The sequence below is a fragment of the Anopheles bellator genome, chromosome 1 (assembly GCF_943735745.2).
Source record: "Anopheles bellator chromosome 1, idAnoBellAS_SP24_06.2, whole genome shotgun sequence".
NCBI lineage: Eukaryota > Metazoa > Arthropoda > Insecta > Diptera > Culicidae > Anopheles > Anopheles bellator.
In genome coordinates, this window is record NC_071285.1 from 49,444,525 (window position 1) to 49,471,495 (window position 26,971).

A 26,971-nucleotide genomic window follows, 5' to 3' on the forward strand; every position below is an offset into this window, starting at 1 on the left:
TTGTCCAACTTGTACCATTGATATTGTGTGTTGTCTTCAATTCCCTTGAATGATTTAACGTGATTTAAGCGAGTATCAACCAGTACCAGTATCTAAATGATTGCAATAGGCCCCGCAATTGTTTGATTACGTGTACCGCTGGCCACGACATATCGGCTTGCCAGCATTTCAGAAGCAAGTCCAAGCTAGATCGCAAAGCCTCATGCCAGAGCATTGTGCAAGGTAAGGGTACCGCGAAAGCTCTCCTTCGCCACGGGCTACGGTCCTGAATGATAAGAAAGCTCCAGCCAGAGCGGTCAGACGGTCAGTACGTGGAGCTCTTTGCCACCACGCCATGGTTCCAGACATCTGATGGACGGCAGCGCTCCATTATCACCCATAATTTGGTGCGATATTGAAAGCGTGCCGTTCCGGTCGATAAATACCGCGGCCCACAATCTTATCACTCGGCCCATCTGATACTACCACCTGGGCCTGGTGATAATCCAGTGAGAAAGCTACAAAAACCCGCGCCAATTGTAGGCTTCCCGAGCATTGCCAATCGGCGGAATTAATCGACAGCACGTACCAAAAAACGGAGCTCGTAGGCAACCGTACACTTTTGGCCAATTCTGTTCCGCCGAATGCAAAATTATGAAAGTAAGTGCCGCATTGTGACCGCAAGCCTTTGGCAGTGAAAAGGAGAAAAACAGTGAAAATTAAAAATGAATTGAAGTAATACTGGAGGCGATTATTGAGCCGAGTTTAAATAGGTCTTTAAGTTTCGAGTGCACAATCGCAGCCAAAATAAACTACCAGTGTTCCGGCAGGAGGTAGTGCACGAATGATCACATTTGTGGCAATCAATGCTGCTGAAACGTTCCTCACAGTTTTGTTGAGTTTGTATACCTAAATCAAGATGACGTCGGGTTGCGTAATGTTGATCGAATCCAGTGGAAATGGGAAAAGTTTAATGCACTGCAGCAGCAAAAAGTGTGCCATTTTTCAAAGGAAGGCTAATGAACATCGAGTTCGAATAAAAAGTGTCCTTCCATGACTCCGTTCAGGCAGTGTCGATTCCGTACGGCGAAAATATCATAATCAAGTGTCATTTTTTTCTGGTGCCTGACTTTCATTCGGTTTTCCTACACTTCGGTAACCACCGTGTCATGAGCTCGCTGTTTTCAACTTTCGGTCCCATCACGGTTTTGTGTTGTCCGACTTTCTTTTTATTAGTTCAGACGAGAAAATTTCATTTCAAATACTCATCTGTTCGAGGACGAACAGGTTTTCCCAGTTCGAAAGCGCCGACCCATGACTAGCGAAAGGATTCGGTTTTAGTTTTCGTCCTTTTTGATTTACCACACCAATAAAGCTTTTCCGTTATTCAATGGTCTCTCAATGTTCGTGTCTTTTTTATTGCACGGCGAAAAAACTATATTAGTCTTTCAATAGTTTGTGCCTTGGCAAGGAGCAAAAACCGGGACAAGTACATAAGCCCGCACCAGTTACGGGGTTAATTGAATTAAATTATCCACGCCCAGTGCTTCACTACAGCCACCTTTTTTCCCCTCTCGCCGACCAGCAACCAACAACAACCGGTAGAATCGTCCTGGGATTGGAGCTCCTGCTGCTGGTACTGGTCGCTTCGGCGCACGCCCGTACCGTGAGCCTTACGGCGCAAGATCCGACTCCCAACGCCACCAACGACTCGAAGGACGAACCGTCTGGGGAGCTTCCGGTGGACGAGACTAAAACGGACGGCAGCGCCGGAAAAAGCGTAGTTGTGAACTGGAAGCTGACCTGTGAACAGCTCTGCAGGTGAGTCGCTGACGTCGATTTTGTGAGCGTCTGGTGTGTCCTCTTATGGGAGCTGTTCTTCGAGTTCTTGGAAGTCCGTCCCGAAAGGGTGGTTCATTTCGCGACATTCTGCATAAAAAAAGAACTGGTCCCCTTCTGGTGTGGCGTGTGGCCAGATAGTGTGGACCTGCCAAAGTCCTGAGAAGGACAGTGATTGTGACAGTGAGATAGGGCGCGACCGCATGAAACAAACGCCGAGTGGGCTTGGTGTTGATGGGAAAAGTTTCATCATCGTCATCGGTGGCTGATTAGGCCACCCTCGGACCACCGTAACTCTGTGGCTCATCGATCTTACCAGCCGTGTGTATGTGTGCCCACTCCCTGATTATTTGGCGCAATAATGTGAAAATTAAAAGCAATCTTGATAAGTGCGAACAACCCGACGTATCAGTTCCATGTATCTGGTTTTGGGCCCACAGACGGTGGTTGTTACGGCTCATAAAGGCCGATTGATTGATAGGGAAAGCAGAAAACCGATGTTATGTCTTGGATGCTACCTTGAAGATGAATCATGGAGATGAAGATGGCAACTGAATCACTGCCAAATCACGCCCCGATAGCCTTGTGGACCGATAGGAGTTCTGAGTCACGGATGCCATACCGCCGATAAAGAACCGATCGTCCGAAGAGATTATCAAATTGATACTAAAGCTAAAACTAAATCTATTTTTAACATTGGCGCCCACCTGGAGACAAATTGTTCCGAATTGCGTTCTAACCAATAGGCTATTTCTGGTTCAGCCTGATGTTTATTGGCACTTGCTTTATCGTTTATATTTCCTCAATCACCTGCTATCAAGCGCAATAATCATCGTCCGCCCATGAGCAGCGACCCACCATAAATGCTACCGGTTTACAGATGCCGAAGCATTCCGCATCAAGATCCCGCGCCATGACAGCACACATTTGAACCCCAAATACCTTAGCAGATAGTATAAGTCAATGATTGATCCTCAGCTTGTTGCACGTGTTTCCTGACCGTCTCACTAACACCATATTGTTTCGTTTTCCGCCGGTTCCGGTTTAGCGCGGGACTTGGTGGTCCCGGCTGCGGAGCGACATGGCTGCGTCCCGCAGCTACCGACACTACTACGCACCCACTCCCAGTGGATGACGACACAGTCGACGGACTCTGCCCGGTACTCTGCATCAATGGTTTGGGTAAGTCCACAGTAAATTTACTATCCCAATAGTTTTAATGTAGAGTTACAATCGAAAGCTAAAAGTAACATCTAAAGAATCTCATACGGAAAATTTCAAGGAACTGGGGCTTGACAGCGTCATACGAGAGCCAATCGATGGTCGCGCGACTATGGGTCAAAAGGCCAATTCGATGACGTCAAAGAGAATCGTAAATCAACCAAACCTACAATTCCCGATATGATTGACGTGACTCGAACGAGCCCCACAAGGAGCTAATCTCGCAAATCTTTCCAACCGGGGCTAAGGTGCACATTCGGGGGGTTCGAGACGCAACCGGCCGACAAAAAGATGCAGTATCTTAATCCAGTTTAATGCCAAAGCTCAAGATATTGGTTTTGGACAATCTCATTATTGCGACACAATTCGCACGTGCCGACAATTGAAGTATCGCACGGCCAGTTTCCGATAAAGCTCTAATCGACAAAGCCTCAAAATGATGAGATTTAAGAACAAAGTAAATTAAATTAAGACTAGTTCAAGATCTGGTTTGAGCTGGGGCTTTGTGTTTGTTAGTTAACGATTATTGTTCAACAATCTGGTTGCACCAAAAATATACTCTGCTGCTGGCTTACTACTCAAACAATAATATAGAATTGTTCCGTTTCAGGAGTGTCCAAGTGCAGCTGCAAAGGCTACAAACCGAAGGGTCACTCCAGCGTGGATCTGATCTGTGTTGCGTTCTGCAAGACGGCCAACCTGCAGCTAAACGGCTGCAGTCGCTGCGACGGATCGGATGTGGAGGGGCACCTTGGAGTAGCGGACGGCATCCAAACCACGACACCGAACTGGGACGAGCTCTGCACGCAATTCTGCAAAATGGGAGACGGCGGGACATTGTGCAACTGTGATTTGCCACCGTTCTTCTAAGACGACTGGCCAAATCCACCACAACAGCCTAGCGGCAAACATTTCAGGGCGGTTTCGCTAGTGATTTGGACCCTAAGTTTATTGCTGCCTTTTTTGTGACATCAGCCGCACGATGCAAAGGGCGCGCAAGAAATAGACCGTACTTTGAAGGCATTTGATTTTTTTTTTTTTGGGGCAGAACATTTTGGGGGCAAGTAACATGAAACTACAGATACAAGTCAGTGGGTTAAAGGGGGGGAACTCTTCATCGTTACATATCAGGCCGGAGTGTGCGCGGCTTGCCACGCAATTTCAGCATTTAACCTCTGCGTTCCTTCAGTTCCGCGTTCCAAGTGTTCCTGAGTTTAATGACTAAACGATAGCGGAGACAATGTTTCGACCAACGTTTGCCGAGCATGATTGAAACAAAAATGACAAAGATCACTCAAAGGGCTTCCAGGCGATCGAAAGATCGAAATAGGCGATCAGATAGGCTAATGCGCGCAGACCGCAGACATAGAAACACAACGAGACGAAACCTTCAGGACGCTACGAAGAGTTAGCTAGCGCCAAATTGATTAGCAAATAATAGTACTGTAGCACACTCTCAGTTCTCTAGGTCTAGTTAGGATTTTGCGTTGACATTTTCGAATCCTGTCAGCTTTCAGAGGACCCCCGCGGGATGCTCAAACTAGGCTCCATGCGGGACCACTGGGACGAGACAAATGAAAAACCAAACAAACAACTAAACCCCACCCGGCGATCCGGTCTGGTTCCGGTGGGCGTTGACTACCCTTCCGCGTGTCAATTTGTTTAGGATTAATTCTCTTACGAAACTCTTACGTTTCCTGTGGTGTGTGCGTACATCGACGGAGACGCGCGAGTAACTGAGTGTGTGCGGTGGATGACTTTTTTCTTGCGAATTACCAAAAACCACACGTTCATTAGTTAGTGACATACGCTTTCCGCGTTAGAGATTCCTTTTCCCTATCTCTCTGAAGTTCCGCAATAAGTTGGAAAGCATGAAAAAAGTCACAAGAATCATTCCCACAAACCGCGAAACAAGCGGATCGTCACCAATCATCATCACATGATCTTCATCATCATCTTGAGCATTCAGACATTCGATCGTAATATCATTCATAAATTGGCAAGCAGAGAAAGAGATAAACCCGATGTTGGAGGGGCGAATATAAAATTTCTTTCCAAATTCGATTGCAAACAAATAATAACAAATTGCAAAACGCTGTGAAAGACAATAAATCCCAAATAAACCATTTGGACGAGTGGACGGTGGTAGGTTTAAAATTGTGCTAAACTATCCCAACAAAATATAAACTAAGAGAACAGAATACCGAACGCTTTGACCGATATCTAAATGTTGTGTAGCTGTTGTTTGACCGTCTAGCAGAGCAAAGATGTAATCCCCATTACTGAAAACAAGCGCAAAATTGGCGAAAGGAACATCAACGTACACCCGGGACGGCCGGATGTATCTCCCATCGTTCTCATCAGACACAGTTTAAAGTTTCTTTTGCGCCGAGTGCCGATTTCGCTAAACTTCCCCACGAAGGGGCGGTAATCGATGTTTCAGCTTAGAGTAGGGTTTCAGCGATCGCGTTGCGAAAAGAACTGCAAAGCACCCTAATTGTTAGCCAAATAAACGGAAAGGATCATAATGCGACATAATAGTGCGTAGCAGATATTAAAATAAATGTGTACAGAGGAAAATGTACGTACAACAAACCGCAGTCAATATTCATTGCTATCATTTTTTACCAAGTGATCTTTTCTGGTTTATGAATTCTGTATATTTTTTTGAAGCTGTTTTAAAACTTGGAATTAAAATAAGTAGAAGTGCTTTTTAAAATTCAAGCAGAATAGAACACAATATATTACGCACCTTAAACGGAACTTGAAAATTGTAAGTAACTGCCCATTTAATTTTTAAATCACAAACCAAAACTCTGCTCATTTGATCTCGCTCTCTCATGTCGAACGTGCAGCTAGCTTGCTCTGTTGCACATGCGTTCAAGAATGCGTGAAAGTTTTAGTGTGTCTAATCAGACATAGAGGGCGCTGTTAGCAGCGGAAATGTATACTACTGAAAAATTCATATTTGTTTTCAAACTAAAAGTAAAAAAACAGTACCAAAAGAGTTTGTATAGTTTTAAACAAAAAATCATTTCGAACAACGATAAATCATCTCTTGAAAGCAAAGAAATGTCGACAAACCTGACAAAGCAATGACAAAGAAACGAGATGTTTCTTTCGAGCATTGAAATGAAATACTAAGTAGTATGCCTTTGTTATTCTATTAGTACTTTTATTAATAATATGTTACACTAGGTTTTCTGGTTTATTAATTAGAATTGTTCGTTTTCTAGTGTTTTCACGAAACGTTCCTGTGATTCCATTCATTCCCATCCTTCACTAACTAATCTCTCGTATCATTTCCACCTAAGGATCGCCGCGAAGGTAAAAATAATTCTTTTTACACGTCAGCCGCTCTGCCTCTTCTCTCTACGCCGTTGATGCTGCACGAGTGAAACGAAGTACAAATGCAACGCGGATGCTTTCGTTCTTTTAAATTAAAAACAAACAAGCTTCTCCATTCCATGGACGCAACGTTGGTTTGCCTATTATTGTCGCTGGCGAGAGCGACAGATACTGATTGCACTTAATAGCCCTCCTTCACTCGGGCCCGGGGCTCGCTAAGGACGGTTAACAAACAAGCAAAATAACGGATCGGCCACTACTGATGTGACGGTTGCTGCTGTTGTGAGATTTTTAACAAAATTTGTACTGCGTCGGACTTCGGAGTTCGGTATGCACTTCAGGTTTCGTACGGATCGTCCCTTCCAAATGCATCTCTTCGAGACAACAAACAGCATTCCTTAACTAACGCATTCAAATTCCTACCTAAACAAATCGACCATTTCCTGCATTAACCTAGCGCCGAACCACCAAAAGTTCGCCAATCGCAATCTGTCCATTAACTTAGAAAGGCAGTTAGCTAAAGCATTCTTAAGCATTCGTTTCGATTTAAGCACTGCGAAAGAAAACGGTTCATTTCCTTTTGCGGCCCATTTCGAAACATGATCCCTGCACGTTCGCGTCTCACACCGCCTAGTATTTTGTGGTAGTTTTATTATTTCCTTAAGTTTGGTTATGTCCTATGCTCTTTTTCTCTACTAACGACTAATTTCTCCGCTTGTTGGCAAAAACATTCCGAGCCCGTCAGCGTCAGCTGGTTTGATTGAACCTTCGAGAAGTATTGTTTTGCTATAAAGTTTTTAAGTCTTTTCTTCCTATTTGACGGGGTATGCTCGTTACAAAAAAGAAAGACACCCACCGAAAGCTGCGTCCTGTGTTTAGGTTCTCCTCTTGCCCTAAAGTATTGCCCTCATCACAAAGATTAGTTAAGTTTATCATCCGTTTATCATCAACCGCCTACCGATTGCATAAGCCACGTAGTACGTATCCCTTTCCACTTCGCTTGGAATCCTTTACGCGCAATCCCATAACGGATTGATGCGATTGACCAAAGAGGCTATAGAGGTTCCTCTATTCGCCGGACAAACTTCGCCTCTTCACCGTATTCATAGTTCTCCTGCTGGTTTTCTATTATTGCTTCAGAACGTGAATAAGTGAAACGGGATTATAGTCTGAGCGCTGAGAAGTGATATTAAACATCGGGGTAACAGTGGCACAAGACCAGTAGCAGCAACCAACTTGCGACCGTACGTTCCGCTTGCATCCAACTTACTGAGAAAAATGCCAGAACGCGTCGCGAACCTACACATCATGTAAAACGGAATGAAGGGCAAAAATTAATGCTGCCCCATTCATTGTTGTTGCAATTGTTGTGAGCAGGAAGTGTTTAAGTTTGTTCTCCGGTGTTACCACAAAAAATGTAGCCTAAGAACGCGGGGAGATTAAGATTGAGGACGCATCTTCCGGTACAGTCGAACATATCGGCGAACGAGAGGATAAAAATGGTGGAGCAGAGTTTCTCGAACCCTTACTCTGACAGCTCATCGATACGGCAACGAACTGCATGCTCTACCACCTCCAAACTGGGATAGTCCAACTCCTTCACCAGACACAGCGTGGCCGACAGGAGATTGGAGTTCTGCAAAGAAAGGATAATGGCAACCTATCAGTCTAAGCGCAACACACCAGCATCTACGCCGCTGCACATACTCTACTGACAGGCCTTCGGTGCACTCCGGCAAAGTGATTCAGCAGCGCGTTGGAGATGACACTGGCGCTATCGTTGAACCGGGAGTCGGATCGCCTGCAATTGGGTAAACATTGATAGCAAACAATAGTTACACCACAAATACCAATTACTACTGCCATACCTGTTCTCATTCCGCCGCCGGTCAACGTCTTCCCATTCGTCCCGCGGATCCGGACCCTTGCCATTGCCATTCCCATTCCGGTACTGGTACAATTCTCGCTCGTTCACCGTACTTCCGGCGATGCTCCGACGGTTCTGCTGGTAGTGCGATTGACCGTGCGAGCCTTGCTGCTGCTGCTGGCCGTGCTGGCTGCCAGAGTTTTGGCCTCCGTTGTTGTTATTGTTATTCTGATGGTTCGATGTTGGCGACGATTCATCCCACTCGGTCAAATCCATCTGACTGTGACGGTAATGGGCGGGAGGATTTTGCCGTTGATAATCCGACTGATAGTATTCCTGCAAAGACACGATTCATCAGTAGACGGTCGCACCTTTTTGTCTAGGCTTCTGTTACACAAAAAACCATTTGTTTGTGTGCTCCTTTTCTATTGCTTTATGTTTCGCCTCTACAACCAAAGCTCAATAATACACCTTCCACTATTTACATTGCATCTTACGGTTTGTTAACCGTCGTTTTCCAACTGCCTGTGCCTGTTCCACGACACTGTCAAAACGGCTAAAGCAAAGTGCTCTAATACTTGCGGCCGTGCGAGGCAGATCGAGCTTTCGACAAATGGCCGTTGACCATTTAAGACGGAAAACAGGGAAAATTACTCAATTCAATGTAATTGCATAAACACGCATCGACAAGACATTGGCGGCTAGTAGTAGCCGATCGAGCGATCTATGATTACGCTTTATTTACACCTGGAATTAGTCGCCGCGAACTGCTACTACACGAGCTCCTGCATTAAACGGTCACTTGGTGCGGAAAGGGAAACTGCTTCGCACAGCATTTTCCCCTCTTGGCGTGGTGTTGTATCAGCCTTAAACAAGCGGAACAGGCCGGAACAGGGGCCACGGAAAAAAGTGCCACAATATGCTACAAAACGTTTACACAATATTCCCTTCACCCAGCCACCTCCCTTTTCCAATTTATGCTGTCCGCCTGCCGATCCGCCTCTTGATCGAGGGAAGTAAAAGAAAAGCGATCACCAGTAAAGTGGAGAAAAGCCAGTAACAACTCTGGCTCGTCCGCGATAAACTTAAGTTGCTCGCTTAGGGAAGAAGCGTTCCAGTAGTTTAAGCAACCAAATGCCCTGTAGGCGGTGCACCGATGCACCGATCCACGGTTGAGTGGCCAAGATTTGACAAAAGGAAACGGCGAACCGGTAGAGACTTTCCCCAATATGCTCACCTTCATCGAATGTGTCGACATGCTCGGTGCAATCGGGACACGTTCTCGGTATCCCGATACCGGACTGTCCTGGTCCGAGCCGGGTGACCTCTTTTTGGTGCAAATGGCGCGAGTGTCGGTAGTGTTCATCGGATGGTTGTTGGTGGTGCAGAATGTGAGAGCAATGATTCGAAGCAGAGAGTAAGGAAACCGAACAACTGTTATTTATGGTAATGGAGTTGGCAAAGTTTACAGTCTAGTCCATTAACGATCCGCGATGCGGACCTTCCGAGCATTCGAAAAAAAAAGCCCGGAAAAGCGTCAGAAAAGGCATGAAGGCAGATAGAAGAGAAAAAAAAACCGAAAGGAACAACTTCCTTACATCAAACTGCTGGTATGAGCCACGGTGGCTGCTTGCGGTGCAGTGCGATGATGCAGTCGGATTCTGTGCTTGTGTCGGTGCTTTTGACGGCGGTGAGTAGCAGAATTCCCTGTTCGAAGGACTTCGCTGAAAAGGACAAAGGGGAGGCAAACGAAAAACCGAAAGGTAAAGAGCGTTTTGTGGTGCAGACAAGCAATTACACCCAAAGCCAGTGAAAAACAGAACGTAACCAGAAACTACATTCGCTAAAGTGCACTACGTTTCGATCGTAAATAGCCGTCCCCAAAGAGCTGCATAAATCATGTACCGGAAATGGGCCAAGCATATGATGTTGGGGATAGAAAGGTGAAACACACAGAAAGCATACACAAAATGCACGGTGAACCGAACCGGCCATGCAACAGGCTGTTGTTTGTGGGCAACATTTTCGAACGCGCGCGCTGACGGTCATAAACATTGGTGCAGCATAAAACGTCGGTGGGGCAACATAAAAACTTCTCGTCCAGCCCAAGAGCTCCATGGCATAAACTTGCAAAATTTACAACACAACTCGAGCGCCAAAAGAAACCCCCGGAAGCTGGTGGTGCAAGGTTTATGAATGTGTGTCCACACAGTCCTTGCTCCTGCTCCGAAGTCCATAAAGAGGAACGACCGGAAATTAGTGGTGGTGCAAAGGATACACACAGGATGCATTCGTGATTCGAGGTGGTCGGTTAGGTTGTGATAAAAATAAACTAGCAACAGGAAGCAGCCCTCCCGGGGGCTGCGATGGAGAGAGGGCTTTCATTACCTGCAGCGGTGAGGACGGGAGCGAGGCCCGATCCGCCGGATCGCTGATGCACTCGGATTCCGTATTTTCCGGGCTCATCTGCTGCTGCACCGTGGGCACGCGTCGGCGACCGCGTTGTTTTATGTTAGTTTCGCGCGAGCGAATTATTTTTGTGTGGAAAAATGTAAGTTTGGTGTTTCACGTCACAGACGCCACAACACACAGGATGTTAGGACAGGACACGGGCAGCATATGAAGATCGTAGACGCAGTAGATGGCGGTTGAATATGTGAGGTTTGTGTTAGTGACATGAAAAAATAAACGAGAAAGAGAGACGAAGCACAGTGAAATTTTCGCCAATTTTCGCAATCCCTCTGGGGCTCAGGCATGAGTTCCGAGTTCCGAATGACAAGCACATGTGTGAGGCGCATTAGATTAAATTCTCGAACTGTCCATCGGTCGGGTTACTGTCCGGTTAGTGAGCAGCCATGCGCGCAATGCCTTTCCCGGCTCACCTCAATCACTGGACTCTGCTGACGGTATTGCTGCTGTTGCGGCTGATGCTGTGACGGAGGCTGTTGCTGGTACGGTTGGGGCGGTGGCGAAGGATCTTCGTATATCTCGTGCCTCGGTTGCGGTTGAGCGACCGGCGCTCGCATCGCTTCGGCAACTTCCTCCGGCGTGACATCGACATTGTCGAGCTTCTTGAGGTTTGGCAACGCGCGTAACACTATCTGCCGATAGGTCGGTCCGGCACTCTCCACCAGTGGGTTTTCCTCCAGCCACAGGAATTTCAGTTTCGGAAGATTCTGAAAGACGACACCGGACGGTGATGTGATCGATCGAGGGAAACGAACGGCGCAGCAAACACCTACCTGAAGGTAGACCAACTCGTCGATGTCGGTCAGATTGTTCTTCCTGAGGTACAGCTCCTGTAGGTTGATACAGTTTTCGAAATCCGCTAGCGTACTGATTCGATTAACGCTGGAACGGAGAAAAGAAGATGGACCATTGAAAATAAGAATCGCGCGAAAACGGTTTGCGGTAAATCGGCTCAACCGGCGGAAGTTGGGCGCGGCTTGCAGACAAGCGGCAATTCCCTGTGGCGGAAAGGCCAACCAGTTCGCGATCGCGTAACAGTCGCGTTTCCTTCCACCGCCACAAAGCACGCAGCAGAAACCAATAAAAAAAACCTCGTGCAGTACGGTACACGCGCACGCTTCTTTGTCCATTGGCCACCATGACCGGGAAATAACCCCTCACGGATCAGTTGCGGACCCGTAGTCTACAAGCCGGTCTGCATAATTCATGATCGGCCTCGCAACAATGCATAAATGGGTTTAGTTGGGGGCTGTTTCCATGGTCAGCGCCTCCGGAGTGCAGCCGGAAAATACGCTCAAGTTCAGCAGTTCACAGATGGGAACCCGACTTCCTGCGCCCACCCCATTGTGGGGGGAATCGCGGCCCACAATTGGGCCAAAGTGCGCGCAGATTTTTCCAACGGAAGTCATTAGTCACGTGGTTGATTCATTCCAGCCGCGGTTCTTTGTATTAATGGCCATTACCACGCGATCATTGTTGAAAGGGCGTTTCAACTATGATCGCACCTCAAACAAAGCACATTATTTTGACTTTATTAAATTATAAAATCTGAAACACGATCTATCTAATGAAAAATATTCTCAGTGAAGCGTGGCCATTCCCGGTTGGGCCTCGCCGGGTGTTACACCTTAATCTATGGAACCGATAGATTCAATATTATATTCATATTCAATAGATAGCTCTGCTTCAACTGAAACAAAGTAAAAGAAACGAAATCCACGAATTCAAATACTAATTGTAATGGTTCCAAATAGCTTTTAATCATAATAGTCCCTTCTGTGTATATTAATGAATTAATTTTTCATCTTTGTTTTTCATAAAATCTGTAGGTTTGTTGAACATATTTTCTAAACAGATATTGTATATCTTCTTCAAACACCCGATTTATAACCGACGGGAAACAAAAGATCCCTGATTATCGCCCACAAAATACTGAGAAGCTGCTAATAACTTCTGCTTGACAGCTAAATCGTGGAAACCGGCGCACATAAGACTGGTTAGCATGAAACTAATCACTTCCTTTGGGGGGATTGTGCCGGTTTTTCACTGAAGCAGAAACGAACCAGACTTGGGGACTGATTACCAGACGACAAAGGAAGATAATGCCGTTCTCACCGCCCGCCAATGACTCGGAAACACTTCTCCCGGGACACATTCACACCAACACTGGCTGCAATGGGAAGCTCTCTCCACGGCAATTTAGCTCGCCCCAAAGCGGTTCCTCCTCCTTTCGACATTTCTTCCAGACGAAAATGCGTCTCTCCAGCTTCGAAGTTTATCGAAGCCCTCGGGCACCGAAGGCAATCACTAAACCGTTATTCGCCGCCATTTGTGGACCCATGTGGAAAGCCAGCGCCAGCCTGCCACGAAGAGTGCGCAGCAAAGGACTGTTATGTTCGCTGGGCATGCACAACAAGCCAGGGCTGAGCGCTCCTAATCATGATGACCGAAGGGAAGCGTACCTTTCGTCGGGTACTTAAGTCGTTTGGCTACATTTCTTCGATCGGGCCCGGCCGTCGGTGATTGATCATCGGAAGGGCATCAACCAGCGATAAGCTGCAGGGAAAGTGAAACGTTTCCGTTCGATCTGTTGCTGGTCAATGGCGAAAGGTTTGGATGGCTAGCTACCGACCACAGGTAATTAATTCATGCGTGCATTCATTTGCTCGATAAGGTAGATATTGACCACTTGGCTGCTTTATAAATATTTCGAAATAGACTTGTTCCACAACGGTATCATTTTAAAATGACAGATCCCTACATTAGGTTAAGCCGATGAAAGAAATGAAAAGTCGATGATATATTGAAACTGTTTTCCAAATTTTCGGTTCGAAGCTTGGTTGGCGCAACGAATGGGCTGTGCCCACCAAAACATAGTCGAAATGCTACGCTCTTTATGTAGCGTATTAGTTGCCCACGAACTATGTTTGTCACGCCATTACTCAGAATGACGTAATCAAAATCGCGGGCGAGCTTATGTTTAAGGCTGCTTCAAATGGTTGTGGCAATAGATGTAAGCTCTCGCTTCGGTGTCAGAAGATCATGCAGCTAAGCCTTGTTGAGAGCACTCGAAGAAGGAGCAAAAAACCAACCTCCTGGTGGACAACCACCGGGGAAAGTTACACATTCTCGGACACCTTCAGACGCTCGAAACCGCCGACAAACGTACTGCTCTTGTGGCTTGGGTCAACGGACCGTAAAACTGTTGCACAACTTCACCGGCTCGTGCGCGCAGAACACGCCAACATCACGCAAGCAGAGCCCTTGCGGGTGAGCATAATTGGGTTGCGCTCCAAGAGTCTCCGCGACACCACGCGACCGGTGCGGCCACAACCAACCGACGACACGCCGACGGTTTTTTTTTTCGACCCGGAAATGTAGCTGCGTCCGGCTCACAGTAATCGGCGGTGGAAACTTCGGCGCCTAGCGTCCGTTTGGTACACTCTCTTTCCTTACTTGCTTAGCATAAAAAGATAGAAATAATTAATAATTGGAACTCTCTTTTTATACTGCTACTCCAAAGTAGGGCTTTATAAGTACGGCTTTCCGCTTTTCTTTATTTCTTGCTGTCGTGCCCTGACTGAACGTTTTTTTTTTCATGTGTGTTTGATTTATTCCCTCGGTTTCGGACTTCAGCCGGAACACCGGAGCGATGTAGGTTTACCAGGTGCTCTGACCCGCCCCAAGCCCGGTGTGGTATCAATTTCAAGCCGGCTCTTATGCAACGCCCAACGTTATTCAATGACCACCCGGGCGAACAACGCTGTCGATGGAGCTTTGGAAGGATTTATTTGACGTCAATTAGACTTCGGAAAAGCGGAGGCATCAAATAATGATAACTTATCGTTGGACCCCTCACGTTTGATAAAAAAGAAAAAGAGCGATAAAACCCTATTTTGAAATCGTAAATTAGAGTGCCAAAAGTTTCCTTTTTCGGCTCCGTCCTTTGATGGCCACAGTGCAAAGTAGTCGGCACGTAAGTAGAAAGCGCATCTCAATCGGTGCTGAGCGACTTTTGTTGTAGTTTCCTCAATTTGCACCATAAACTCCAAGCTACGCTACGTTGGGTATGACATCTTCATAACTTTTGCGCAAAAACCTCGCGAAACGGGGTCGAATAAATATTTTTAAAATCTTCAAAATGGGCGACCGACAAGTGCGGTGAGCCATGCGATCGAAGCATCTCCGTAACAGTTCCAGCTATCGATAGCATTGAAATGCGGTTTCCTTGCAACCACGTACGACCATCGTCCGACAAGTACGCGAGTCACTCATATTGGATTGGTTTTGGTTGCACAATCGAATCGATTCGTGCCCACGAAGACTGCTTCCTTCATCAAATGCATGATTATTTCAAGCAAATGACAATCATTGCGGAACACAACGGTGCACTGACAGCGTCCCCAAAAGGGCACAGTCCCCTGAGGACACGGTCCGATGATTAGTTTGCAATGGAAGTGATTACTTTTCCATAACGATCGCAATGGAAAACTGTCCCCAAGATGCATCGCCGTCTAATAAACTGCCCGTTTCCATTCCCTCACGTCCTGCTGAATATGTGATGAAGCCGGCGACGATTGTTGCCCGCCGGAGGACTCCAAGCAACCGGAAGTTTAATGCTCGGCCTCGGTTGGCAACGTTCCGAAAGTGGAATGAAAGATCGTTATGATGCTCACCAGGGCTGGGTTTGGCTCCGGACACTTTTTAAGTCGGCGAGGATCGTTCACAACGGAAATAGTCGTGCGCGGAGCTTATTTATGGTCAAAGCAAGTACCTTCCTATCTCTCTCTCGGGCACGCGCGTTCCGTATCCCATACATTGCCCGGTAATGGTGAGCCACATTATCTTCACATTACCTCGTTTATCGCCAATGCTGCCGCCATGGCGCAAGTAAATGGTTTGCTGCCATTTGGAAAACGGGAAGAGATAAATTCCTTATCCGGCGCGCCGCAACATATGCGAACACTGGTTTATGATCCACCCGGTGGTGCAACGTAAGGAAATCGACATCCATGCCGTAAAAAAGCGGCAGATCTTCAAATGCAACTTTAATTCCGTTACGGACCGCCGCTGAGGCCGAAGCATCGTCCCAGAGAAGCACCCAAGTCAGTGCCGCTCCCAGCGGATGTTACTCGATCCACTTTTTTCCCAAAAGCTGTCGATTTCCGGACAAGACTTCGGACGCCGGAGAGGAGAGTAATTTTCCGGGCCCCGACTGCACATGTGATACAGAGTGCACCGGAGAGAGACCGCTGTGCCGCTGTTGCGGGTATTTTTCCGGCCCAATCCTACGCTCCGATGCGAGACGAACCGTCGAATAAGGAGAGTTTCAACATAGTTATGTTTTCACTTTAGCAGCATTCTTTTTTGTCACAAATGGCATGGCACAAATATCCAGCGATGCAGCTCGGTTGCAGGGCTAGGAAAACCATGGGTGATAAAACCGATGTTTTATGATGGTGTCGTTGGCCGACTGAGACCGAATGATAGGGATTCGAAGCTACTGCAGGACGAGAGAGAGCTCTTCGCCAGTTTTGTTCAGCCCCAGTTCTGTCCCTTTTGAAATTGCAATAAAATTATCTACTGATGACACACATTACAAATAATTACAACTATGAATAAATTCCGGCTATTAAATGTAATTTATGAATGCGCATAATCACATCTTCGAAAGGATGAAATAAGGAAGTGTAACGAGGCTCCCAACGCCAGTGCCAGTGCCTTGAGACAGGAATGGAAACTAACAGTCAACTACCAAAACACAAAACTGGAGCTGCTTCCACTTGCAGTACTTCTGGTTCAGCCGGAAAGGGTTATGGCATTAACATATCAGCTGTTAACAACACCGCATACGATTAGCCCACATTGGCCCCAGCGACCCTGATGAGGCCTGCGCTCGGACGCTCACGCTGCACACTACGCGCTGGCGCTGACGACAGCAACCCCTGTGTTTTACTTATTTTGGAAACTCCCATTCCGGTCAACATTTCGGGCCAACGATTGTAGGTGGCCAGAAGTCGGCCATGGTTGACCTTCGACCGACCGATGGACGGTAATTGTATGTTTGCATTATTCGGCACATAAACACCCACTCAATCGAGGTGACTTTATGTAGGAGAGACAGAAGAGTCAGTAATACCACCGCGCCAGAGAGCGCCAAAAACTAGGATTCCAGTTCAGGGTTGCGTTTGTGACGGGGTCTGAGCTTATAAATTCAAGAAACCCCGCTTCAACCCTTACAAACCCAAATATTGCTGCTGCTAGAGGCCTGGCAACCCTTCCGCAACTCACGCTACCCATCGACTGGGGCTAAGGTCAGTGACATTAAAGCGTCTTGATATTCGCTTAAACTCAGTCTACGTCCGGTGTTAAGGTTTTCGTTCTGTAATAAAGTTTCCGTCAATTGAAAATGCTAAAACCGCTTAAAGCGGGCCTGATATAAACGTCAAAAAGGGTCGTAATTACCGCCTGACCGTCGGTCAAGAATGGCACAATTCTCATCGGACCCGCCCAGCAAGAGAGGGAGAGAAAGAGAGACCCCACACAATTCACAGTGTAGTATTACGCGCCGTGAAAACTTTTATCAGATTATTATGTTTGCCGTGCATTCCGCGCGGTGTGCGTGTTGTATCGAGCCTCTTTACTATGCTGATGCCTTGCGCCTGTTCATTGAGGAACATTTTTCTCTACCGAACCACACCACACCCGTACACCGGCAAAACCCGTGCCGGTGGCCTGCGGGCACCTCAAAATCGATGGCAAACGTAAGTAACCTTAATTTGATATTCATAATTCATTAGTTGAATCAATATTTCTCTGTCATTCCGGTGCGTGCCTACCGATTGCCGAACGAACCTACGTTTCGAGAGTACTCGTGGGCAGAAAAAGTGTCGCTAACCGGGGCCTGGGCCACTTGTTTTGGGCCACAGACACAGTCCACCGTTCGGTGGGCCGTATTCCGCCCCGAACCCCCAGATTTGTCGAAACCCGGCGAACTGTTATATGCTCGATTGGTGCGTGCGCATTATGGACACTGATGGATGATGACGATGATGACGGCTGGAAAATGACAAACGATTTGGCGGCTGCTAATTGCCGGTGGAAAAATGTAACCACCTTGCGCTTGCTCTTTCTCTACCGGTCTTTTTCGGCGCATACAAGGCTCAGCGGGAGTGAATGAGAAATCAAAAATGTATTCCGCTCTGGATCCGGATTTGTGGTTCAAATCTTCCGAAATGGCGTTTGACAAATCTTCTCGTAGCCCGTGCTCACGTTCTCGTGTTAAGCTGCGATAGAAAAACCAAACGGAATAGTGTAAACAATTCATAATCCATACTGCGGAATGAATCCCACCTCACGTGCGCGAATAAACATACTCCTACATGACTCAGAGTGCGTCGGTACCGGCATAGTGACTGTGAATGTATCTTGTGCCAAAGGTTTTACTTATTCAAGGCCAGAACCGCCACCCATATAAGGCCCCGACGGCCCCGGACAGGAGTACGCTTCCCGGTCGCGAACGATCGTTTTAAACGAGACCCGCCGCCACCAAACGTCGGCAATCGTTAAGACGCAATAAAAACTCCTGATTAATGATCGGAGCGGTCTTATGCAAGAATCAAACAGAAAAAAAACATTATCAAGAAAAATGCCGCTCGCAGAGCGAAACAAAAAAAACTGGCGGAATTCACAACCCGTTTTCGAGTTCGCGAGTTGAAATTTTCGATCGCGGTTGATTGTTTATACTCCTCGATCGAAGTTTCATGATTGATTAATTTGAAGAGAAGCACACCGCCTCAAGGGACGGTTGGTGGACGAGGAAGCGGGCTAGCGGGGCCAGTCACGCGCCTTTCGTCTGCTTCATTCACAAACATTGCGTTTCGACGATCAACACACTACGCGCGCCGCTGATAGGCCGATGCGGGTCTCGTATTTCCGTTTCCATAATGACCCGCTAATCGGTTGTTAACTCTGTCTGACGATGTGGTGCTCTCGTTTTTTTTTGTCGACACCACTGTGACACAATTCCCGATGTTGTAAGGTTTACACACTGTGCGTGACACGGCGTCAAATGTTTGGTGCAACAAATTGGATTGCGATGACTCTATTAACGGAACTCGGTCGCGGCTACCAACGACTACGCTAAGCTGGCGGATCCTATACGAAGCTAAATGCACCCGGGTTGATGGCGTAATCCCATTGTTTTGCGTGCTAATTGAATTTTCAATTCCACTGCTTTGTGGATCATTAAAATGTTTCGGGCCATTCGCTGGCCCAACAAAGTTGAGCTTAATGTCCGCCACAACATAAGAACCCCGGCATTCGTTAATCGAGCATTATGTTAACGGAAACGATATAAAACTACGTGCCCAAGTTGGGCACCCTTCTGGCTAAGTGGCCGTTCTCGAGCTAAGACTCAGTTAAGACTTTAGTAGACACTCAAAATTAATTGTATCGCCTTACCGCAAAACAAGTGAAAATTAAGGCTCCCAAAACCCAACGTCTTGACCAACGCCAACACACGTCAAAAGCACGGGTAGCATGACTAAGTCCCCCTTGTGCGAAACCTGTTCCCCGCGCGGCACCGGTCGGAACGGTGTGGCGACCAAAAAAGGAAAAGCTGTGGCGGAGCTTTTGAAACTTTAGTTTCAAAATCAAGGTTGCAGGAGGACGGCACGCGGTACGATGCTTCTCCGTAATCCGACATTGTCGTCCGAAACAAGTTTGCCCAGCCTGGGAGTGGCCCCGCGTAGGTGGCTCGTTATACGCTGACTACTGACGGTGAGGGACTGACTAGGCATTAGTTTCTACATAAATTTCCACACCCTCCGTCGGAACACGCAAAGTTTGCAAAACGGAAAAGAAAAACCGCGACCGCGAAACACCTTCCCCGACGATAATGCTCGCGACGACGAGACACGACGAACCGGTTTGAGCCGTGCGCTCGATTGCGCTTCATTTTCGTTGGATAGGTGTTCCTGTTGCCCGACCCGACAGGAGTAACACTTTCACTCCGGTGTGGTTGCGCTATCGTTCGCGAGGCTTGTGTTTTGTGATGGAGATGAAGATACCCCATTTGTGGTAGCCAAAGCTTCATCCGTGGTAGTGGCAGAGGAAGGGAATTGGTCCTTTTCGTTTCGGACACCGAACGCACCACCACGAGAGACGAATTCAGCTGATATGAGTTCGCCCAACGTTGGCTATTGAATTTCTATTCATTTATTCATTCCTGACGTCGGTATGCATGGTAATGGGGCGTTCGCCCTAACGAAACGTGCGGCCAGTGACTTGTGGCCTGCGGTATGTTGCAGCATAGTGTTTGGTATGTGCCAGTGAGTAGCCAGTGGTAGGTAAACTTTCGGTGTCGATCATCAGAAGCATAAACTCTAATAAAAAAATGTTGATAGAAAAAAATATATGCAAATACGCTTAGTGTAAAGAAGAAAAAAAAATTACTAACATTAACAACGCTGCAAAAATGATAAATTAGCAAATAAGCATCAAGATAAGCGAGTGCGCTTGGAGCACAATCAATCAGACAATCTTGACTGCCGCCTTGCAATTATGCCAATTGCACAAATGTGCACACTTATCACTTGTTCTCGCAGCCTATCAATTATGCTCGGCCCTATCAATTAGCAAGCACAAGCTGCTCAATCCATCCACGCCCATCACCAGCCGCAGTCGCTCCTCAGCAAATGATTAAAAGCTTTGCCAGGCCCCCAAAAAAACCAAGCTGGTTCCGTGAAAACAATCGCGTTTTTGCATTCCGCCGAAGGCAGTTTCTTATCAATCACCAGACGCAACTTGGCTTTAGGTCGGTGAAACGCAACCTTGCCACCCTTTCTTGCACGTCAAATTTCCTTCGCATTCCATCGTATTTCCTTTTCTTTATCGAAGCCCGCCCCCTGACACTGATATCATTTTGTTATCGTGCCCAACACCGGAACGCACTAGACTGCGGGTTGTTTTATGGCCAGTAAATTAGTCTTTTTAACGGTGGCGCCTTTGCTCACTCATGTTCTCGCTATGCAACAGCGGGACGACGCGTTGGAAAGCGTTCTTTTCGCGATTCGTTGCGCATGGAAAGTTTGCGCCAGTGGCTTTGGTGGTTGGTGAAACCGCTAGACGCGCTAGAGAAACGAGAAAATTCAAAGGCAATTAGTTAATGTACGATCGAAGGGTGCAAAACTGGGGCCCAATAAAAAAAAATGCGAAAAGGAGACAATAAACCATATGTGGAGTAAACGAGAAAGCGCAAACATTGTAAAGAACTGGCCCAAGGAACAGGTGAACCGGGCTAGTGGCAGTGACGCACATATGGAAGCGATTCAGCGTAAAGCGTCCTTTCAAAACCCGTCATCAGATCGTTCAACCGCAACCGTCCGCTGACGGACGACGGTGATGACGGTGCGCATAAAACTATGGAACTTTTATGCTTTGGTCCCCAATTGGACTGACTTTCCTTTCGCCAGGCAACATCGAAACAAAATACACACACTCATCTAACGCTCGGTGGGCGCCGGAAACGGGGCCAACTGAAAAAAGGGTGAGCAAAAAGACGTCCGCAAACAAATCATATTTGATGTTGGCCAATGCCATGCCAGGTGGAGCCCGTGAGTTGGCTTTTCTCGCTGCCTACAAATTCGACTGTTTTTGCAGCACGAGCGACCGAGAGGGCTGCAGTTTTGTCACGGTGTGTCCCTTTCGTCGGGTGTGTTCCCATTACTCGCTAACCTTAATTACGGTTGAACGTGTGAACATGGGAACCACAGCCCGGGACGACTTTTGCCAGCGCCACCTACGGGTACACTTGGACAAGGATTGTGCTGGACGTTGAGTGGCTGAATTTTCGCTGAACTCGCACTCCGGCACTTAGCAACCTACGGTCGTAGCCTTGGATTCAATTCCGACGTTGATTTGTGAGCCAGAATAATGTTAGTTTTCAATTTGTTTTCGCCTGTGTCCAACTTTCAGTCGTACACCAATTCTGCTGGGTGGCACCCGAAACCGGTAAAACCAAAATGAGAAGAAATTCTTTTCGGTAAACTAAATGAAGAGATTGGTCGAATTAATACATTATGAGCCCACGCAGTGTTGGCTGGTTCCCAAATGAATAGACGTAGTCATTAGTGTTACCGGCCTCGGCTGTGATAAATAATAACATGGTCAACGGCGTGACATTTCCTCTGTCGCCAACATTCTAATGGTGCTGGACACGCCCGTTTCAGGGTATCCTATCGTCTCAATCAACGCAGGAATGTCAAGCGCCATAAAAAACATAACGGGACCGTTATGTTTCCACATCCAGAAAGGGTCATTAAGGAGCAAGAAAGCCCCACACGATGGGGTGCTTTATCGAGCGGGAACTTCCTTACATCATTATTAGTGCAGTGCACGTGCATTGACGTGCATTAATGGACGATTAGTAATGGGTTAAAGGATTGATGAGCTCAGTTGAGCAATAATGATACCTTTAACTACGAATCATTTTTATTTAGTAATAATATTAAACTTCCAGCACGTCTGATGCAAATTTATGTTGAATTAAATGAGATTCTGAAATAATAAGATATATTATATTTCCATAAAATAAGCCCCCAAAGCATTAAAGAGAAAGTTGCTTAATCCGCAATCACTAGCCCTTTCGATGACGTGGTCATCAGCAGCGTACAGGTAAAGTCCATACAATGGGTGAGTGTGACATCATCGCCAACTGCACAAAACCACCACGGCCAATCCAGTGACCATCTGAAAGCAATTGAAATGGCGAGAAACAGCACACGGTTGCACCATCTAAGCGGATGATTATGGTAGGTGAGTGTACAAAAATGTTCACGGCAACAAAAACGAGTAAATTGCGTCCTGGATACAATTTTGCCTAAATTTGATTCCACGACTCGCGGATGAGATCATCGATGACGACCCGTCCCCGGTCGGGGCAAACGGGCACCAGCAGCAGCACCAACTCTCAGTATCGATCGCATTCTACGGCGGAAAAGGTAACCAAGTGTCTTATATGGCCACAGGATCGGTAGTTTGGGCGTTAAGCTGAAGGTTGTGGTTTGCAAAAATGCCGCAAAGCGATTGCTGGCCGGCGGCCGTTTTCCGATTGCCAAGTACGCAATCCGTGGGAAGAAGCTTTGGACGGGGGCGACCATTCCTGGCGGCCGCCACACTTAATGCCACGTGGGCCCACCGTTCGGGGTTGCGCCAAAAGGAGAAAAAAGAACGTAGTTCCTCCTCTACGCCCTAGTATTCCGATGGTCAAAAGACGTTGAAAAAGTAATAACATCCGCTTCCAGCAAACGGAGACCGACAAAAAGAGGTCATTCCAGCGTAACATGAAAAAAACAGGGACCGAAGCTTTGGTGGAATCTCGTACGGTTTAAGTGTTTGCGAGGATGTTACTTTTAATGACTTTATTCCGATTTTAGGCGTCAGCCTGGCAGCTTTTTAGCATTCACCCAGCATCTTAGATTGGTCTACAGCTTGCAGCTTTACGGGATTACAAATGGATTAATGCGCTCAACGGCAAAAGATCGGTTTACTGAAAAATACACGAAACCAGCGTGTCGCTATTTGCAGCAACACGTTTCACATAAATAGCATGATTAGCACAGAACGTTTCGTATCGCGTGGAGCTTTACGGCGAAATGACCGTTTCCGTGAGATCACCACAAACGCTGCTGCGAGTTGAAACGAAGAAATTCACTCCTAGAACCCACTTAAGCCTCATTAACTCAATGCTCATTCCGGCCAATGCTTCTTCGTTAGCTTTAAAAAATGTGCCTCTGTGGCGCGTATGCTTCACGGAACCCTTGCCGGCACGTCATCTGGCGTGTGCAAAAGGAAGTGGGGTTTCATGAGGACCGAGTTTCACCACCACTGGCGCATTATTTTAATTTAGTATCGCAATAAAATTCATCACCACACAGCCTTCAACCGACCGTGGTGATAGGCGCTAGTTTCATCGAGGCGTTACGCAGCTCAATGCTCCCTTTTAAAGGCACGAAACTATGCTCAAGGCATTCCCTTGGGCTCCCTTCAATCTGTGACGCAGGGATGGGCTTTCTGGCTGAGTTTCGCCCAGAACTCCGACACTTCCGTGTTACGCCGCCTTCCGAAGAACGCAAGGCTCGCCGCCAAGGTTGCGTGACCGCCGGGCGGGTGTTAGCTTATCGGAAAAGTTTTTCTTCAAGTGGCAACCAGAACGAAAAGCGCCCTCGTGACTAATAAGTCCCCCGAGTTCGCTTAGCAAGTGATACGATAGAATCGTTGGCGGGTTTTGACACACGGAACCGACGTTTGTAAGACGTAGAACAAACAACACTCAAGGTGCTTCCCTTCAGCGGTCCTTTGATTTTGCTGTTTCAGGCCCAAAAAAATTACCGTTGCGTTATCAGGATGAGCCGCTCAGTGTCTGTGAACGGTGAACAGACCATGGCCTCGCCTACGCCATAATACCGGTCCCGATTAAGATTAGCTCACCTGAAAGCAAGCACCTCCACGCCACGCATGCGCCGGATGATGGAAACGTCGCTCAGTTCGCTGCCCCTGGAAAGGGAAAAGAAAAGGAGAAATTAATTCAAACGTGTTGCGGCAGGATTTATGCTATCAGCCGATAAATATCGACCACCGACCACGTGATAGGCGCACGAACTTTTCCGCGCCAAATGATCGGCTGGCGAGAAATCGAAAGGAAAGTAGCAACCTGCAAGCAAACTGCAACAAGTGGTGTTAGTGTTGTTGGTTGATAAAAAAAAAGAACAAGTTACGCGGCTGATAACGCTGTTTACGGTTGCTCGGAAAAGGTGTTTAGTCTACGGTATTATGATAAACACCTTCAACGATCACGTGGGGCATCGTGCGAACGTGTTGTATCGATGGAAGGCGCCATTTATGAATCATCAAACCGTAGGAAGTAAGGAAGAGAAATGTTGCATTACCGGCAGAATGTCCTCAACACGTTTCTTAAATCGTTTTTGCATACAAAAACACATACCAATTTGCAAAACGTTAGGCAATCTTTTACCTAACCTTTATTCGACTCAAATTACGGTCCTATGAGGTTGGGCGATCTGTTCTCAGGCGGCAACTCTACCATGAACCGCACGTTGGTAAACATTCGCGATCAGCCGACCTTTCGCTGCGGTTTCAATTAACTGAAATCCTGTTTCAAGTGGTTCCGCAAGCCACAAGTCTGCACACGGAACCGGTTGTGTGGCTGGCCGCATGGACAGGCGCAAGCAACGAATCAGCACTGACAACGACTAACGGAGAACTCGAAGCGCGGTACTAAGTTTGCAACATAATGTTGCAAATGGCCTCTCCAACGAAAGAGCCCAGCATCCTGCCGTTTCATAACCACAGTGATTCGAACTTTAATTCTGAATTGAATTCATTAATCGAAAACAGTTTTGCTGGTTCGAACCGACAATTACCATTGCTAATGGAGCGATCGTATCTTAACGAGGAGTTTTGGAGGAAACCCCTTATCATTTGATCTACAGTTCCAAGTATGATAAATCGCAACCTTTCCACGGTCGCGCCCACGGAACAAGCGGCGAACATTGGACGAGCCCATTCCGACCCCAGCCTGGGATTGGATCCAATATACGCGCCCAGAAAAGAAGAACCCGTTGCCTACGAAGGTACGATCGTGAATCCCCAAGACGACGCATCTGTTGAGACACCCCACGTCCCTCTGCCCACACCTGCTTCCCACTGCCAATGAACTTCCCGCCGAGGGTTGGCTATGTTCGGGGTACGTTTCGCCTCTTTGTAACGGTATCGTGCCGGGGGAATGCATGTGGAGTGTGCGGCGAGCAGCTCCAACATCGCTTCTAATGAGTGTGCGTGTGGCGGCTTTGGAATAATTTTCTGGAAACCACAGCAACCTTCCGGTTGCCAACGGTGAGCGGTGTTCTGAGACCGAAAGCAAAGGATTGGAAAGACACGCTGATCAAGAGAAAAAGTGGCGAGTTCGAACGTAAACAAGACTTCCCGGCCTCAGTTCTCTATGCTTACCAGCAGTTCAGCTTCTTGATTGCGCCCAGATCGGACTGCTTCGACCGGGCAATCACCATTTCCTCGGTCAGCCGCGCCATCGTTATTATGTTGGCTGGCGCCTGCGGATCTTTCGTCGGGAGCTAGACTTTTTCACGATCGCTCGGAATAATTTCTATTTATTTTTCGACTGATTCAAATACACACACACATACACACACGGCTTCTATCCTTACGCACTTGTCGCACTCTCCTTGCGGCCACTACGAAGCGTATTTTCCTTTTTTGTTATTTACTTCTCTCGCTCACTCGGCCACCGATTAGCTCACGCTCTTTCGCTCGCTCAGCGCTGCTCATTTATATGCTCGAAATCGAATCACATCGGGGAATTCAGACGGAAGTGGTTAACACTATTTCCGACGCGTATTACCATTTTCCGCCGCGACAAACTGGGGCTCATCGAAACGCATCGACGTTTGGGGCCCGGGCTACTTTGTTTCTGGAAGACTGTGTCTACGAGCTGAACGGATTTTCTAGTAGTTGTAGTTGGCTTTGGAACCCGTGCGACTCCTTAGCTGACCAGCAGCAGCAATGTGTCGGGCAGTGTTGACGCTTTTGCTGCTTCGCTGTCGTATTGCACAATCCTTCTCACGAACCACTAGAAGCGGCGAACGGCAGGAAACCTGATGGAATGCACCAATCGTGTGGCACTGCGCTGAAACAGAATGTCACCACCGCAAACACTGGCCTCAGTGTGGCACAGAAAATTGCACAAATTTCACCGTGAACAAGAGCGTGACACACACGATTCACGGTTCCGGCCGCAGAGGGTTGACGAAAAAACGCGAAAGACACAGAGACCGACCACACACGTCCGGCGCCAACCACGTCGGAAAAAAAATGCCAGAAAAAAAACATCTCCCGAAACGTCAAACATTCGGGATTTTCGTAGGTTGAATCGGGTTTTCACGGTGAGTGGCCCTGAGAATTTCCAGCTGTCAAAAGCAGCCACTCACGGTCGGTCACTCACGTCCATCAGCTGTTGTGGCTGCGTTCGTTGCGATTCGAATCCCGTAAAATAACCGTTAAAAGAAAAATCCCCTTTGGTAGAAATAGATTGGTCGCGAAATATCTCCACAGAAAATTATACGAGTCTCATGCACCTTCCTTGTAAATTGTGTCTTTTATTAAAAATATAAATCGTTTCGCTGCCTATAAATAGGATTGCGGCTGCTGCTA

The 26,971-nt window shown here is 47.3% G+C and overlaps 2 protein-coding genes across 2 annotated transcripts; one reads left to right on the forward strand and one right to left on the reverse strand.

Moving 5' to 3' along the window:
• Nucleotides 1–633: 633 nt before the first annotated feature.
• On the forward strand, nucleotides 634–5,629 carry LOC131215778 (uncharacterized). The gene is made up of 4 exons (XM_058210175.1): nucleotides 634–639; nucleotides 1,565–1,800; nucleotides 2,867–3,000; nucleotides 3,650–5,629. Exons 1-4 carry the CDS (start codon nucleotides 634–636, stop codon nucleotides 3,907–3,909), a joined length of 636 nt encoding a protein of 211 aa, XP_058066158.1. The 3' UTR covers nucleotides 3,910–5,629.
• A 588-nt stretch (nucleotides 5,630–6,217) lies between these two features.
• On the reverse strand, nucleotides 6,218–26,540 carry LOC131205979 (nuclear transcription factor Y subunit beta). Its single transcript, XM_058198311.1, has 10 exons — nucleotides 25,754–26,540; nucleotides 24,215–24,280; nucleotides 11,497–11,605; nucleotides 11,137–11,430; nucleotides 10,643–10,726; nucleotides 9,853–9,978; nucleotides 9,492–9,581; nucleotides 8,256–8,590; nucleotides 8,095–8,188; nucleotides 6,218–8,023 (listed from the first exon to the last, which is right to left on the reverse strand). The coding sequence occupies exons 1-10, from the start codon at nucleotides 25,831–25,833 to the stop codon at nucleotides 7,913–7,915; spliced, it is 1,389 nt and encodes a 462-aa protein (XP_058054294.1). The 5' UTR covers nucleotides 25,834–26,540; the 3' UTR covers nucleotides 6,218–7,912.
• Nucleotides 26,541–26,971: the final 431 nt, after the last annotated feature.